General features: G+C 51.1%; 1 protein-coding gene across 1 annotated transcript; it reads right to left on the bottom strand.

Moving 5' to 3' along the window:
- Nucleotides 1-793: 793 nt before the first annotated feature.
- On the bottom strand, nucleotides 794-15,874 carry LOC308322275 (E3 ubiquitin-protein ligase UBR4-like; the record flags this gene model as incomplete). Its single annotated transcript, XM_080773471.1, has 1 exon — nucleotides 794-15,874. The coding sequence occupies one exon, from the start codon at nucleotides 15,872-15,874 to the stop codon at nucleotides 794-796; it is 15,081 nt and encodes a 5,026-aa protein (XP_080629597.1).
- Nucleotides 15,875-17,948: the final 2,074 nt, after the last annotated feature.

The following is a 17,948-nucleotide window of genomic DNA, read 5'->3' as shown; positions in this document are numbered from 1 at the left end:
CACTCGACAGAGTGCAGTTCTAGTTGTTACCTACCAAGTTTACACAACTTTCATTCAACTTTGACCCCTCTGTCACATGGAACTTATTTTTGCGTCCAATATCACTACGCCGGCAGCAGCACAAAACCATATCAGGGTAACTGATCTCTTTGAATAACAGAACTGATAATTTAATTACTAGAGATAATATGATCATCAAGTCATGGTGTCATCAAAAGACGAGAAACAATTGAAGTTACTTTGTTTGAATCAATTTGGTAACTTTTTTTTTGAGGGGCGCTACGTAGCCCCTCATATGCCCAGCTTTGTGTGTCTGCGTGTACCACATTCCATGCTCAGTGATTGGCTGAGCACGGAATGTGATGTATGATGATGATGTATGATGAAAAGTGCGCCGCTCACGTCACACAAGTGTGATTATTGTTTTAATATTTACATTTTTACCGTATAAATGACATGGCATTGTGGCGTTTGACAAAAAAAAGAAGAAAATATCAAACGTGTCCTTGATTCCCAGTAATTCATTTTTTTATATATATTTTTTTATCCTGCGATTTTGTAACCGATTTTTCACCCGGGCTCTACACACCCTCCGGCAACCTAGTCCCCATATATGGGGGACATGGGGAGAGCAACGGACTTGAACTCTTACTTCCTTCATGCCTGAGTGTCCAAGTTGCTCCTTTACACCTGACAGGGGGGGGGGTTTCCCTGGTGGGAATTGTCCCAGCGGCTATTTGTAGGGTTGATGTGGGCGGGGGTTATGTTAGGGATTAGTGGGTGGGGCTTCCTATCAGGGCACAGAGTTCAACAAATCCTGCAGGAAGACATCGGGGTCTGGAATTTCAGAGAGAAGACCTACAACATCCAGGAACTCCGAGAAGGATTCAGCGGCCATTAGTTCATCCTGGAAAGCTCTCAGCACACGCTCGGAGGCCTCCGAGATGGGCATGTCGTTATGACGCACGTACTCGGCCAGTGAGAAGGACCAGCCCCCCTCCGTGTTGCTGGTGGGTACTTTCCTGAACATGTCAAAGACGAGATCCACCAGGCCCCAAAACAGAAGAGGGGAGCGATAAACTGCATACTCCCTTGGTGTTTTATCTGTGAGTTTGTTGGTGCAGACCGCTGAGACTTTGCGGGTGTGTTCGGTGACCAGGAGCCTTCTCAGGAAGTACATGCGCGAGCTCCTCCAGCGTTCAGGGGGCAGTATGTGCATGGCCAAGATGGTGAAGTAGTGTGGCCCGTCCACCTCGTACGAGCTCTCCACCCACTTGTCACACGGCTGCTCCTGAAAACCTTGCAACTTCTTCTCCTCCCGAGATGTGGCCCTCGTAGTGTTGAGGAGATGGAGCGCAGTGTGAATGACGTATGGGATGAGGTGGATGTTGCTCTCTCTCCCTCCTCCACCTGTGTCCACGCTGAACGACTGCTCAGTGGAAAAGCGGATGAACAGTAGCTTGGTGTCGTGGATGTTGAGCTGGTAAGTAGGCTCAGGCTGGCCTGTGCACTTCTGTAGATATGTGTTGTGCCTTGCCAGGCAGGTGGAAAAGGCTGATTTTGGAACATGCGGCCCCCACAGGGGGAGCAGCCCATTGCACTTGGTGTTGGCATTCTGGAGAGCAGCGCTCACCCACTCCTCTCGTCCACGACTGACAGCTGCCAGGTGGCAGTCATAATGGACTATGTTAAAGTGCGAGACGCTGCTGTAGCCCTGCTGCTTCTGAGGCTTGTTTTCAAAGCCCTCCAAGAACACACACTTGGTGAAGGTGTATATGCCTAGGACTTTAGTTGGCTGGACCTTGTAACCCTCTCTGCAGATACAGCAGGCCAGGCCTGGCTCCTCTATCAACTCCTCCATTTGTTTGAGAAATGAGGTCTTGGTCAACACCTGACCCTTCTCGTTGGTCGTCATTCCCAGAGTGCCCAGGGCTTTCTGTCTCATGGCCATGGCCATGCGTTTCTTCTCGGCCCTGGTCTCCCTGCGGGCGGCGTCTATCTTCAGGTTGATTTCGGCATGCTCCCTCAACGCCTCCAGCAGGTTCTCTGCCAGCGTGCCGATGCCCTCGTCACTGGACACCTGCTCCAGCTTATGTAGGTCGGGGATCGAATCGGCACCTATCAGCACCTGCGTGGGCGGATGTTGGGTAGCCAGTCCACGGAGCAGTCTGAGAATGAAGGGTAACGCAGGTCGAGACAAGAACTTTGCCCAGACATCTGCATCCAGGTTCTTGGCATTGGGGATATGTTTCTTCATGTAATCGAGCGCGCTCTGCGTGATCGCCTTCTGGAGAATGAGGTCTTTGAGCTGATGGCCATTGCTGTTGTTTTTTATGCCAGCAGCAATCTTACAGAAGCAATCTAGAAAGACCTTGTCGTCTACACTGTGCTCCTCGTCGTACTTGTCAAAGCTGCAGCAGGGCTTGAAGCGTTCCACCAGGATGGACATCTTCTCCAGTTCACCGAATGACAGGTAGGGGATGATGCGCAGGAGGCCCTGCAGGACACTGGGGTTGGAGCGGACGAACGGGGTGGTGATCTGGTCCAACAGCATCACTAGCTGGTCCTTGTCTCCTGTCAGTAGCAGGTTACCTCTGTCCTCTGAAATCTCTGCGTTGGCTTCGTCTAGAATGATCTCCATGATGCTCAGGACCTGCTCAGCTATGGAGGCTCCACCGCTGTCCTTACTCTCCTGCTCAGCCACCAAAGACAGGTTGAGAGTTCCCAGCATGACATTGAGAGTGTTCTTCTCCGGTTTTACCAGCTGCTGCCTGTTCACACTCACCTTAACAGAGTAGCTGAAAAGCTTCAGCAATACAGTAAGTAGGTGCCTTCCTTGTTTGAAGTCTTTGATTCCAGAAAGCCGGTTGAGCATACACTCCAGTCCTCCACAATGGGCCATCACTCCTGCCATCTTGTACACCTCCTTGTCATCCAGCTCTTCATCTGTTGTTGAGTCCAGTGACTCGATGAATTCCTCTGTAGCGTCTCCCGACAGGCCCCTCATACGGTAAATAATTCTCATGGGCACGCGCTCATTTGTGGGGAACCAGACCTTCTTGTACACCTCAGCCACTGACAGATCCAAACTGATGATCTTGTTGTTGACCAGAAGCTCCATGCCACTGTCATCCTCCAGTAGCGCCACCAGGTCACAGTCCTGGCAGATCTTGTTCTTGATGTCCCTCATCAGGGGGCCAATGGGGTCGTTGCTGCTGTAAGGATTCCTTAGCATGTGGCCCTGCAGGAAGTCCTCCTGCTGGGGGTCTTTCTCTAGCGTCACAAAGAACTCTGTCACCTCATTCTTCTCAGGATAGATGATACTGCATAGTCTTTCAAAGATAAAGACAGGTGTCCTGTAGTCATCCAGGCTGTAACACTTGGCTGTCTCTATGCACACCGCCATGAAGGCCTTGGTTTCAGACTCCGTTCCTGTCGTCATGTCCTCCAGCATCTCCAGCAGCATGTCCTGGGTGTTGTCAATGAGTTTTGTGCGCTGAACCACCAGCTTCCTCAGGCAAAGGTAGCCGTTCAGCACAGTTCTCACTAACCTGCTCTTAAAGTGCCGTTTGATGGACTCAACCTCTACAAAGGATGACAATAATCCAGTCAAACCCTTGAGTGCATAACCTTGCTGCAAGTCTGTGCTAAGCGTAGCCTCTTCCAGAGCCAACAGATTGGCTATTTCCTGGGTGATCAGGTTACCGATGTAGGGCAGGACTCCACGAGCTGCTAGGTACACCTTCCAGTGAGCTGGTTCGATCAGTTTCTGGTACAGATCGAGGAAATCCGCCGCACACTCCCCCGCCACTCTCAACTCATCCAGGTAACTGGTGAGCAGGTCGAGGACCTGTTGTTTGCGGCTGGGAATTGTAGTCAGGGCCTCGACGATGGTGCAAGCTGCCTGTCTGGCTGCCTGAGTAGCAGGAGTGAAGAGAACCTGTCGCAGCCAGTTTTTATGGCTTAGCTTGAGCAGCCAAGGGAAAGGTCCCTCTGTCTTGGCTCTCATGAACTGCTTCCACTTCCATACGTACTTCTCTAGCATGTACTGTCTCCGCAGCTCAGTCTTGCTCTGGGGCTTCGACACCGTCTCCTGGCATCTTGCGGGGAGACACTTCTTCCAGGCCTCATAAGATGCTTTGGAGTCCTTCTTGAGCCAGAGTCGGGCCTGTGCATGGATTTCATTGCTGTAGGGCTTGACTGTAGTCAGGGACTCAACAGCAGCATCCTTGTTCTTTTTGCTGGTGGGAGAAGGAGGTTTGATCAGCTTCTGTAGGATCCTCAGGCACATTAGAGTGATGTTCGCCACAACAGCTGGAGTCTTTATGTTAACTGACATGAGGAACAGACTTAGTGCGCAACGCAGCCTCAACTCCCAGCATCCTCCCTCTTTGGAAATGGAGTCTGTAAGCAATAACATCTCATACTGCAAATTGCTGACCTGCTGACCTTTGATGGCAGACTCAACCTTGGCAATGATGAGGTCATTCATCTGCTGAGTGGCCTCCATGTGATCTCTGGTTAGAAGACAGACCAGCTGACGGACCTCCTCCCTCATGGCGGCCGTGCCTCGCTGCAAGCTACAGTCAAACAGCTCTGCAATGAGACCCTGCAGGACCAGGATATGCCGCAGGGCAGGGTTGGTAGCCAGGGCACGGAGCAGGGTGATGCAATGGCCAGTGACAGCCGAGGCACAGCCATAGCACTTATTGGAAGAGGTGGGGCCACAACCGAGCATAGACTTGGCGTGGTACTGGCTGGCTGTGATGGTGGGCTGGTGACTGCTACGTGAAGACTTGGTGGCAGCTTCTCTCTCCTGGAGGTCATACTCCAGGAGCTCCTTACGGGACGCCAACACTTTCTGCATGATCTTGGAGAGCTCATCAAACGAGGTCTTGCAGTCTCCACTGTATTCTTGGGCCAGCTGCTGGATGTACCTGTTGACGTTGGCCGAGGACGGGCCAAGCCCTGCCGCCACACCCAAGTCATCCTGTGGTTTCTCTGGCGCCACCTCGTTAACTTTGGACAGGAGGCTCTCCAGCTGTGGCCGGTGGCCCATGAGGTGGTGGTGTATCCGGTCAGCTTTGTCCAAAAGAGTGTTGATATTGGTCACCGCCTTTTTCCTGTCCTCCTCGTTCTCAATGGGATCCACGGCACAGCACGGCTTAGCATACAACACAAAATCAAAATGGGCGTATTTGCAGAAACCACAGGTGTTGCAGAGGAAGGGGTCCTTCTCATCATAATTGATGGCCCTGCACTTTTGGCACTGGTTGACGTTCTCACGACACTTCCCACACACCCCTGGGTTGGTGGGCACTGAGGCATTGCAGCGCGGGCACAGGAGTGTGTCGGTGAAGGCCTGGTAATTTTCATAGAAATCGGAGAACTCGATCATCAGGTTGGATGCGACAATGGGCAGGGGGAGGTCAATCTTCACCTCTGTTTGTCCTGGGATAAGCTGGACCTGCTTAGCTTTCTGCCAGCGTGCAGGCTTGTTCTTCAGCTCCACGACAGCCTGTACTGTCCTGTGGTTGTAGTACAGGTTGATAGTGCGGGCGATTTTGGTGCGCTTCAGTTCACCAATTGTCACTGTGACCTTGCTGATGGTGTGGCTGCCGATGAGCTTGACCACCTGCTGTGTGGTGGTGTAGTGCGTGTCCACTTTGATCGATGACAGTTTCATGTTTGAGAAGGGAACTTCAGGGTTGTTGCACGCTAAGCAAGGGTCACTCTCCAGGAAAAAGCCGCCATCAAACTCCACCAAAACTGACAAAGTGTTGTAGATGTTGGAGTTTGGGTGGTTGGTTAGGATGTGGTTCTGTGCCCTCAGAATCTCCACAGCTTTCTGAGAGTATTCCTTCAGCTTATCCTCAGTCTGTGGGGTCTTGAGGGAGAAGTATCCAAGCAGGTCGACAAATTGGGCAGCTTTGCATCCGTAAGCTGGCATCTCAGGCCAGATAGCCCAGGTGAGCTCCAACAATAGCTCTTGCTGAGTCTTACTGGAGTTCCTATAGATATGCAGTGCCAAGGAATGGGCCTGCCAGCGCATGGCAGTTGAGCTGGACTTGAGGAGAAAGCAGCGAATAAACTGAATGAGAGTTTCCTTGTCGACAATCTTGTTGAGCTGGCTGACCAGTGCCGTGCACAGCTGATCCTCTTGGCTGCAAACCTCATCACCCTCCTTGCTTTGCTCCTTGTCTTCTTTTTTGCTCTCATCACTGGACGACAGGGAGGCTTCTGCCTTCCCACTACTGCCAGAGCCTCCTCCTGAGAAGGAAGAGGAGGAGCTGGCAACAACCTTGCCTCCACACAGGGCACAGGAGAGGAGCTGGAGCAGGACTGGAGAAACACCTTCATCCACCAAGAAACTGACCTGAAGCAGGAAGTACAGCACAGAGTCATCCTTCATACAGAATTTCTGCCAGTTGATGGTCCTCTGCGTGGCGATATCAGCACAAGCCTTTAGATATTCCATCAGACTGATGAGTGTGTCGTACTGCAGGGCAGAGCCAGATGTGGCAGTGACCACGCCGGACCGCAGGAAGATGCCCTGCTCCTCCAGGAGCTTCTTGATTCCACGCATGTGAGAATCCAATGTGTGCAGATCTCGCCGCTGCCGATACGTCTCCTTGGAACCGCACATAAATAGCAGCAGCTTGCGGACCTGCCTCCTCACAAACGGTGTCGGCTGGATCATCAGATACTCAGACAGGATATAGAACCAGGAGTGGTCAAACTCAGGAGGTGGGATGCGCGGGTTGGTGTCTGCGAGCTTCTTGATTTGGTAGGGAAGCCGAAGCACCATCTCAGTCAGAAGCTCAGAGTAGGCCTCAAAAACATCACCAGCATGACCCTTGACATATTGGCGCAGGAAGAAGGGACTCATGTCAGGTGGAGAGGAGGTGCTGCGTGGGCGGAGGAGCTGGCTGATGGGCACGGACTCCTCCTCACACTGCTGGCTCTTCCAGTACTCCAACAGGGACTTCAGCACATGCAGACAGTAGTCGATGGCACCCGAACTGAGCAGGGCTGTTGCTGTGGCGTTGGAAACCAACGAGGACGACTCAGAGCAGGATTTGGAGCCAGACTTTGTTCTAGACATGACGATGCTGAGCAGTCTCATGATGACCAAGTGGACTTCATTGATGGAGCTATGCTCATTCTTTCTGGATATGTCCTTTTTGTGCATGCCAAGCTCTGCGATTAGTTGTGCCAGAAGGTCATCTAGGGCACCCTTGTCCTTGTCGTCCTCTCCATCCAGGTCAGAGGTCAACATGAGGACGACCTGCATGTAAGGGATGGCGTGGACTCCGCCCACATTGTGCAGCTGTGGCAGATTCTGCAGCAGGCGCTCCAGGAGCATCAGACGCACCGTGTGCAGCCTGTTGCTGGTGTGGATATCTCCCTCATTATCTCTCTCTCCCTCCTGCTGGGCTGTGGTGGTGCTTTTGGCCCCGGTACTGGAGCCTGGACACACAGTGTGGGCCTCCACTGTCCTGTCCCCATATGCACTGCTACGTCCTGACACCTTGTGTTCCCCTGCTACAGAGTCGATGGCAGATCCTCCACTATCTGAGTCCACACTGCCACCGTGTTCTGCTGGGGATGTCGGCAGCATGGAGCCCTCTGTGGCTGCAGGTCTGCCCTCGTTATCTGATGCTGTGGTGGTGGAGAGTGTTCCAGCATCCAGGGAGGAGGAGCTGGGGGCCTGACCCGACAGATCCTGCTCCAGACTCTCCTGTCTGCCCTCATCTACAGTCAGCACTGACTGGCGCTGTTTGTTTCTTGGTCCAAGCACTCTAATCAGCGCCTGCTTACAGGCAAAACTCACAGATGTATCTGGGCACAGCAACATTTGCATGTAAATCTTGGAGGCTACATTGATGTAGTCCAGTTCACAGGTGTAGTATCCATGGATAATGTCCACCAGAGCATTCACTGTTACTTCTACGTGGGACAGACCTGGCAGATGGGCAGGAGCCAGGAAGGAGTTCTTTGGTTTGAGGGCGTGGAGTTTCCAGAAGTTATTCATCAGCTGCATGATGAAGTTACAGGTCTCGATCTCCCCTGGCTTTTGACCGGAGTCATGAAGCGGTGGCTTGTTCTCTGTGAACTGGACCAGGTTGTTGGGTCTCGTGATGGCAATGGAACGTGTTGTAATCACCAGCCTCTGGAAGACATCGGGGTCCAGCTCTCTGCCCTCACGGCCGCAAATGTTCAGACACTGCACTGCAGTACCCAGCAAGGATTGGTCCTTGTGATTGTGGTAGGCCGTGGGGCTGGTGTGCAAGCTGGCCAGAAGTCCTTTGGTCCGCAGCTGTACACCAGCTGGGGTCGGTATGGAGAGGAGCAGGGTAGCCAGCTCTAGTGCTGCAGCCTTGTTCTTTCCCTTTTCACTGGAGGAACACACTGCAAAGCAGCTTTCCAGAGCTTCAAGGGAGCTGACCACCAATCTCTCTAGTACGCTGCCATTGGTGGCGGTGGGTGTGACTATGTCGCCATCTGATGAGCCGTTGCCCTGGTTGAAGTTGGGGCTGCAGACGTTGACAGAGGTGGAGAAGTCCTCAGCTGGTTCCTCAGGCCAGCCAAACTGTTCCTTGGACTTACCATGAATGATGATAGAGTCCAGCATGGTCACTCCAGCCGAGTCAACGGATGCTCCAACGAAGATGGAGAGCTTCTTGTCAGCCTGCAGGGCCTCCTCTCTAGTGAAGGGCAAGTCGAACCAGCGGCCATGTTTCATTTTTATGTGCATGGTGCGACCAAAGAGCTGCAGGTAGGACGGAGCCCTTTCAATGGCCTGAGTGCCCACCTGTATCCGCATCCCTGTCATCACCACGGAGCTATTGTTGTTGACTGCTTCTATCGTGAACCCGCCAGGCTTGGTGTTGGCGACATACATCCCAGTGGAATTGAGTCTGTGTTTGATCTGCTGTCCGTTGTAGACCTGCAGTAGGTCATTTCCTCCAAACTCCACTTCTGTCAGTTGATGATTGTGCTCAAAGAAGTCAATGGGGAAGGTCACCTGACTGGTGGTAGCAGCTGCCTTGCCTTTGTGTACTGGCTTCATGATGCCGATACCACAGCTGGGCTGCAGTGAGGGCTGGAGCCAGTAAGACGTGTTGTCTACATTGGCCATGTAAATACGCAGGCTAGCATCCTCACACAGCACAATTATGGTGGTTCGCTGTTGCTCATTGCTGGCAGTAAGGCGGATACCCACCATGTCTTGGATCTTAGCCTTGGCAGGCAATGTTTTGATCTCCTGGATCAGGAAGGTGTCTGGTTTGACCATGATGACAAGAGGAATGCCTGTTGTCTGCTGCACACAGCACACCAGCCCTGGGTGGTTCATTACCTCAGACCACTGACACAGAGCAGGATATATCTCCCCACCACTTGAGCCTTTGATGTTGATGGTAAAGAGTCTCTGGACATTGGTGGTGCTACGGCTGATGGTGGCGGCAAAGGACTCACCCTGGCTGTAGCTGAAGAACAGCATCTGGACCACATGGGAGTAGTAGACCGACACGCCACCTCCAGCTACCTGATCATTGCTATCCTTCAGGTCTTCATGTGTGATCTCCAACGCATTGGTGACGTAGAATGGGCCGTGTTGGGCACTGCTAGATTCTTCCATGACCTGAGTGTACATGTAGCCTGCCGAGGACATGATGACGATGATGTTCTTCCCCTCTTCATTGAAGAGGAACGTAGCGTCCCGGATCTTGGAGCTCGGGAGCATAAAGTAGTACATGGGACTGAGGGCGTCCACAGACAGGTCATAGATGTTAACGAAGTCAGCTGTGATGATGGCGAGTTCAGCCTGAGAGCCAGGCAGCCAGATAGCTTTGAGAATAAAGTTGCCAGTGGCTAGCTGCGGATGCAACACCAGGTGGTCTGACACAGAGCCTGTACTGCTGAACGTCAGAACATGACAGTCCTTGAAACCGCACACGGCCAGATAGTCTTCGTTACAAGGGTTTCCCGTCAGGCTCAGGACAGTGAAAGGGATGTGAGCCGAGGCCAGACGGGTCAGTGTCAGCCTCCTCTTGCTGGAGTCAGCCTGCTCCAGGAGGGAAGACAGCTGCAGAACCGTTATCTTGCCTTTCCCATGGCTGACAGCGAGGTGCTGGTGGCGGCCGCGGGGGGACGACAGGACACACATGGCCACAGGACGTAGGACATGAGCACTGATGAGCTGCTGGATGGTCTGACCCTGGTCACCGCTGTAGTTCACCTGCACATTCTCAAAGGCTCCTTGCTGGGAGCTGAGCATGGGTACCATTAACTGATCAGTCATCTCCACAGTCTTGTCCTGATTGTGCAGTTCATTGAGGGCCTGCTGGGAACGACTGTTGCTTCCCACAGCAGACGCCTGCTGTAAGTTTGTCTGGATGGCATCCCTCAGGAAGATGATCATTTCCAGAATGACTGCTGCAGTGGACGACCCCAGCACTTGTGCCAGAAGCTCTTCCTGGCAGCCCTCGATGCTCTTGCACACGCTGCTTTTCTTCGTCCTGTCCTCATCACAGATGGTGACCGTGCCCTTGTCGGAGGGTGAGGCATTCTGGTGGCGAATTGCGCCCTCAGGGATTTGCAGCTCGCTCAGGAGCGCTGGTGTGGTTCCCATTCCATTGCTTGGGCTGTGTTTGACCAAGGCCGCTCTTTTTCTCCTCCCGTGTTGACCTGAGGTATTCGGTCTCACCCGGCAGCTGCCATCCTCCTTGGCACCGCAGTCACAGAAGAAAGAGCCGTATTTGGCATAGGAGATCTCATGCTGTTTGTGACAGACCTTGGCGCACACTGTGCACACACCTGCCCCATCCGCCATCTTACAGGTGTAACAGTTGTACCAATGCTGGTTCATGTATTCCTTCTGAGAGATGGTGAAGGTGCAGAGTTGCAAGGCGTCTTCATCAGAGTCTTCAGCCTGAGAATCACCCTCCTCCACAGCAAACTCCTCTACCCAGTCCGAGTCCACCTCCCTGGCTTTCTCCTCCTCCTCCTCCTCCTCCTCCTCCTCCACCAGGAGAGCAGAGGAGCCCTGGCCACTGCTCTGCCTCAGGGCGTTCATCACATCAGCCAGGTAGGAGATGATGTGGCATGAGCACTCGAGCGTGCTCGCATGCTTGCCCTGAGTCAAATTTGCACTCGCGTTCTCCACAACATTCTTCTGGGTCAAGTATTTCTTGCATCTAGTCAGCCAATCAATGGCAGCCCTGTGCAGCTGCAGGTGACCGGCCCCTTGGCCAGCACTGGCCAGAGTGGCCATGAGGACCATGAGGTCAGGAAAGCCTGTTCCGTCACCATTGGCCAGCATGTCTGTTGCCATGGGTATGAGTGTGCGGAGGAGGACCGTGCACACTCCCTCTCCCACCTGGCTGTTGTCACGCACAATATGGGTGGTGAGCACCTGTAGGAGCTGTCGGTTTTCCCGAACGATCTCCAGCTGCTCCGAGTCTTTGAAAGGGGTTGCCGTCATGCGTTTGAGCCAAGACTGGAGGCGTGACGGCTCCACGCATGCCAGCTGAGCCAGGGATCCGCACAGGCAGAGCAGGCTGGGGTTTGGACTCTTCTCCGTGAGTTGGAAAAGTTTGTTGAAGAATTTTAGCACCCTATTACAAAACTTTTCTGATAGGCTCTCATTGGCTGTTGTCATCATAATTTGGACCAACTCGCCACTGACTGAAAATAATTCCTCCATAGCCTTGCAGGCTAGACTGCTTTCAAGCTGCTTTTCAAGATATTGTAGGCATTCCTCCAGCACAGATTCATCCAAACCACTATTGGGGTCTGAGTGGTTGGCGATGATGTTGTAACAGCCAGTGACCAGGCATTCATGGATGCGGGCCAAGAAGGCGTCTGATTCTGCAGCACCCAGGATGCGCTCGAGCGATGGGCTGCTGATCTCAGCTACACTCTCTGTGCTGCTCTCCAGAAGGAGAGGCAGCAGTGTGCGCACCACCTGTGAGGGGGTCAGCTCCTCAGTGACAATAAGGTCTCCAGTGAGACGAACCAGCGAGAGGAGGATGTGTTTGAGAGAGGAGGCTAGGGCCAGGGACTGGCAGCCTAATGTGCCCAAGTGAGCAGCCTGAATGGCACTGATGTAGCTCTCTGATGGAATGGTGTCGTTGGCAAATGCATTACGCCATGATCCAATGTTGGGGAACTCATTGGTGTGGATGTTATTCCAAGTCTCACACAACGTCTGCACAGCTGAAGGCAAGTTCTGCATCACACTATGACCAAGCGTGTTGGCCTTGCAGCGCGTGGAGCCGATGGAGAGAACTGCTGCATAGCCTTGGAGTTTGGCTTCTGTCAGCTTGTTCTCTCCTTCCTCTGGGAGACTCATTACCATGTAAGACCTTGTGAAGGCAGTGTAAACATCAATTAACTGCAGCGTAACAGGCAGCAGGTTTTTGGTGATCTCCGAGGCTTTCGGGGTGTCCGCCTCTATGGCCACTTTGGACAGATGATCATCTAGAGACACTTGCACCTTGGAAATGACCGCATCCAGTGTGTATATAGCTTGGAGTGAGGGCACCTGATGAAGTGGTAGGATCGCACTTGAGTCCACGGATGAAAAGGCAGAAATCTGCCTGGCGATGTATGCCTCTGCTAGTTCCACGTCGTACTTCACAGTGCTGCATTTGGCCGCTGTTGTCTCGATCAGAAAGGCAGCCTGGTCTGCTGTCATCCCCTGCTTGACCAAGTTTTCCTTGATCCAGTTCACATAGTTGGGAACACGCAGACGAGAGGACCACCGTAAGGTGTGAAGGATGTCGCTCTCACGTGGGTCACTGCAGCCAGTGTTCAGCTGTTCCACGTAGGCTTTTGAGGGCGGCAGGACTCCCAGAATCCTCCACAGCACCAGGAAGTAGTACTGAAGCGAACAGGCCTCCATGGGAGTGATTGGTTTGTTTTCTTGTCTCCTTGCCGTGTCAAACTGAGACCCCGCTGCCAGGAGTGAAATAAGCCATGAGTAAAGTTCATCATATTTCAGTGCACCACCAAAAAGCTGGGGAAATACCTTGCTGTCTAGTCTGCTAATGTTGTCTTCAGATACCTCAGGGGACAGTACGCAGTAGAACCTAGGCTGTATGGTGGAATCTGATGAGCAGTGCTTGGCCCAGTTGTCCTCAACCTCCTTAAAACCATAGTAGAGTGGGAGGTTGGTCTGTTTTCCTCCATCCTGAACAGAACTTGGCCCAGAGGGTGGTGGGGTGAAAAGATTGTACTGTACCTGTTCAAAGAGGTACGAGGGTGCCTTGGAGTAGTGGTGTAGCAGGTAATCCAGCACCAAAAGCAGGCGCGCCAGGTTGAGGGGTACAGCCTTCAACTGGGTGTCTTTGTTCTGGGCCACCTCTGTGATGGCCTGGGTGACTAATGTGAAAACGGAGCGCTGGCCCTGCTCGGACAGGTTGTGAAAGAGCAGCAACAAGAGCTGCAGGTGTTCCACGTTGAGGTCCTCATCTGCGTGCACGGAGCCTTGGATGATATGCTGCTTCAGTGTTCCCAGGAACCTTTCCCAAACCTTCATGCACTCGGGCACATCTGGTTCTTCTTGCAGGCTGGCTTTATTCTGCCATATAAAGATAAGTCTCGAGAGCACTGAGAGGGACTGAGGGTGGATGTAGAGAGGCCATGGACCCTCTGAAAAGGGGACAACTCCCAGCTTCTGAAGAAGGGTGCTCTGCAAGGCTGGGGATGGAAGGTCTGATGTCACCAGGGTGTGGTTGAAGTGATAAAGCGCCAGGGAAAACACATCCGAAGACCCTTTGCCATCTTTGTCTATGTCTTTGATGATGCTGGCCAATATAGCCATGTGCTGTTCGGTAAGAGACACACTCAGGTAGTTGCGGATGAGGTTGTTCCGAGACTTCAGCATGGAAGTGGTGAAGTTCAGAATGCTGCATGCCAGACTTAGGAACAGCTCTGGATCTTTACGGCCAGGAGGTGGGGGGGCCACTTTCTCTTTGGTTGGAGAGATAATCTCTTCAAACGAAAGGCCCAAGATAGACTCTCTGTCATCATCGTCTTTACGGTCAGCCAAGATGTTGCCGTTCTCACTTGTATTCTGCTTCCCCACTCTAGGGGATATCTCCAGGGGTGTAGGTGGGGGAGCCACTTTGTCTTTGGTTGGAGAGATAATCTCTTCAAACCAAAGGCCCAAGATAGACTTATTGTCATCATCTTGATTGCTATCCTCCTCTGTACTGCTGAAGTCATCTTCATAGTAGGTGTTTGAGTCAATGGAGGCACTGGCATCACTGCTGACTAAACCCTTCCTCTGGCGGTGGAGAACACCTGCCTTCTTGTATGAAGTAGACAGCAGGGTGAACAGCAGGTTGGTCAGCGGTACAGAGTCTATGAGCCTTTGGACTCTCTGGATGGAGGTGCTCTGAGCCATGATGTTGAGCTCAGCTGGAGGTCCATCACTGTCCGAGCCTTCATTGTTGCTGACCCGATGCAGAGCCTCTACTTGAAGGTCCTGGAAAAGCGATGTCAGGAGTTTGATGGAGCGGTTAGCCAGGATTACAGACAGAACTCCAAACCCTTGGTGTTCTTTCCCAGGGCCAAGTGTAGGGAACCCAGCTCCATCTTTGGTGTGTGCAACGATGTCCTGAACACGCAGCGCAGCCAGAGGATCCTTCTCTTTACCTTTATCGGCCAGGGCAGTTGGGCTTAGGTTGAGGATCAGGTACAGGCTGTTTAACAGGCACCAGCCTCCCAGCAACTGGAAGTTCTGATAGTGCTCACCGCCCGCTCTACGAGAGTTACTGATGGCTTGTCCAATCATCTCATAGATTTCCAGACATTTCTGGACGGTGGTGGCTGCATCATTTTCATAATCTTCCTCCTTTGTCACTGTAAAGCCATTGCCTACCTGCAAAATGGCCATGCAAGTAGCCACGCTTACACCAGCATAGAGACAGCTCATAGCCAATACGGTCATATCTAGTAGTCTGCCTGGTGTCAGTGGCTCCAGGACTGGTAGGGAGAGGGTGTCCAAAACCATAGTCACGTCAATCACCAGTGAATGGAACCCATTGCGGACTGCAGTGGCATCGGCCACAGTTGCAGGCATGATGAAGAATGAGTTGGCTGATACAGCATCCTGAAAACGGTTGATATAGCGAAGAAGGTAGGGCAGCTTGAGGCACACTCGTAGCAACTTCTCAGACCCACCTAGTTCCTGTAAGCTTAACACATTCTGAGAGACAAAGGCCTGAATGGCCTGATCCGTTGTTCTTTGGTCATCACAATCGCTCTCAGCCTGCATGTGCGGTGCTGACGGAGAGGCCAAGATAGTGGTATGGTCAGCGTTAAAAACCGAAGTCAGCTGATGGAAGAAGTTAATTTGGACTTCCTTCTGTCGGAGCTCTGGGTTCACAGCACTCTCTGCCACATTTGAAAGCGTCTTGACAGTTTGAGGCAACTTGGCGGACTTCATCATAGCAGTGAAGGTAATGATCTCTGTGCGATCCAGTGTGCTGCGACCAGAGCAAAGTCCTTTGATCAAAAGGACCAGGTGTTTCTGTGACACAGCACACGCTTCGTCCGGGTTCTCCAGCCTCAGTAGGGAGAATTCCATTAGTACTTTGCATGCTGCAGTCACCGACAGCAACTGATTCCTGGGAATTTGTCCACATACAGTGGCAATGGAATGTGCAGAGAGCGCCACAAACGACGAGTAGAATGGCTCATGTTCTTTGTCATGGTGAAGAATCTCAGATTCGCCGTTTATTATCGTTCCAATGAGCTGAGGTAGCGCTTCCATTTCCAAAGCAGCCGCATATGAAGCAGATAAAAGTGGTTGGATAGCCGTTGTCCATTCGCGTTCTCCATGTCCTCCGCTCGACGCCATCTTGAAATCCCTGGGGCCAATTCTGGTGTGCGCTCAGATATAGTGCCCTGAGCACACTGTACGACACAAACTAATATAACAGGGGTGCGCATATCCGGACGCACCCCTGTCGTGTCTGACATCAGTGCATGTTGTAAGGTTTGTGTCCGACCTCAGCGCATGCTGAGAATCTCCATATTTGACTCCATATGTGTCTACCCACCCACCCACCTACCCGGATAGGATATGATGTCCCCAGTATAAATCTTGCCCAAATGGAGTTCCTCACATCATATTAGCCCAAATATGGAGTTCTACACAGTTATTTGGAATTCATCAATACCGTATATACTGTACTTAGGGCACCATTTTCATCAGTGGCTTAAAAGGACCCCTTATCCCTAAACTTCTTTGCCTATATTTTTGAGGGGCTCTAGGCCCTCCTATACACAGGTTCAATGTTTGTTTTGTAAACGCATTGACAATGAAGGTAAAATTTACATCATAATGTGTCATTTACGTCATATTGTCTCTTTATTGTTAATGGCGTTTAATGTTTGTGTTTGCACCGTTTGTTTTACATCACCATTACATCACCTAATCAACATGAGTTAACTTTAATATATTAGCGGCACTCACAGATTTTTACTATTTTGTGAGCTTGGGGCTATTCAACTATGTAAGTTTAAGGATAAGGGGTAAGGCACTGACAAAAAATAGGGCTCTATTAGGTTAGGTTTAAAATTGTTTTACTGAGGTCAGGGTTAAGGTTAGGTTTAGGTATAGTTTTACTGGGGTTTTAAAGCTATTTAAAATGATCATTTGCTAATTGTATGGTCTTTCTCTCAGCTTCAGTGTTCTATGTTTCTATGGCTTATTGTGCATATTACATATAGTTTTTTGAGCGGTGCCTAATCACTCCAATGACTGCTGAGTCTGTCCGTCTGTGTGGCGTACGAACAGCTGCACTGTTGAGCAGCCTCAAAGGGCCATTCACAGTCACACTAACTATAACTGCAGCCAGCCAGCAGTGTTGTTAAGCAGCCTGCACCGCTCAGTTCACACAGGTGTGATTTTTCCTATTGCTTGGCCCCGTCTGAGCTACATTTAATTTTGTTGTCGACTTACTGTGTATCCAGGACTAAACAATCAAGCTGTACTCCACTGACTACAGGTTTATTAGAATACATCTTCTGGATTAATCTAATCACTATCACAAACAATATCTGTTCTTGTTATTATATAAAAGACCAGAACAAATTACCTGTGAGATAAATCATAATAACCCAGTTACAGTCCATGAAAATGCATCCATCTGTGAAGTGGAACAGTGAGATTAGTTTAAATGTAAGGTTGAGGAAAAGCACACAAATCTATCTGTTCAAGGAGATGTGAAACGTTATAATAACCTTTAAATGAGTTTCTCTTAAACACAATCATTTTATGCAGCTCAAGGAAGGTACTACAATGGCAAAGACGACAGAATGATAGAGCAGTGGTTCTCAAAGTGGGGTCCGGGGACTCCTAGGGGTCCTTGAGGGAGTTCCAGCGGGTCCCCAGCAAAATGATAGTTAGGAACCAAATGGACCCTTATGGGACTGTAACTCAGAGTGCACAAATGGAACCAGGTTCCATTTGTGCACTCTGAGTTAAATTAACAGTTTTTACAATATAAATTGGGGTCTGAGAGATAGAAATGCCGTTAAATGGGCGTCCGTAACCTAATCCTTGAAATGAAACCGGTTGAAAATCACTGCTACAGCCAGCCATACAAATGGGGGTCCGCAGGCTAATGGCCGATTTGGGGGTCCTTGATATGAAAAGGTTGGAGACCACTGTGATAGAGGATTTAGATACTAATCCTAATCCAAGACTAGTTCAATCTGGAATGTACTGTTGGTAGGGTTGTCCCGATCCGATCATGTGTTCGGAAATCGGGGGCGATCACGTAATTTTCAAATGATCGGAAACAGACCGGGGAGCAGAAAAGAAAAACGTCATCGGGACATCCCTAGTATCTACATTATATCCACATCATGATATTAGACTGGATATTGTCTGTGATTTTTCTACTATTGTGATATATATGAGAAAA

The sequence above is a fragment of the Protomyctophum bolini genome (assembly GCF_963924005.1).
Source record: "Protomyctophum bolini genome assembly, chromosome: 10".
NCBI lineage: Eukaryota > Metazoa > Chordata > Actinopteri > Myctophiformes > Myctophidae > Protomyctophum > Protomyctophum bolini.
The sequence above is the reverse complement of the archived record's forward strand: the minus strand, read 5'-3'. Positions and strand labels throughout refer to the sequence as shown.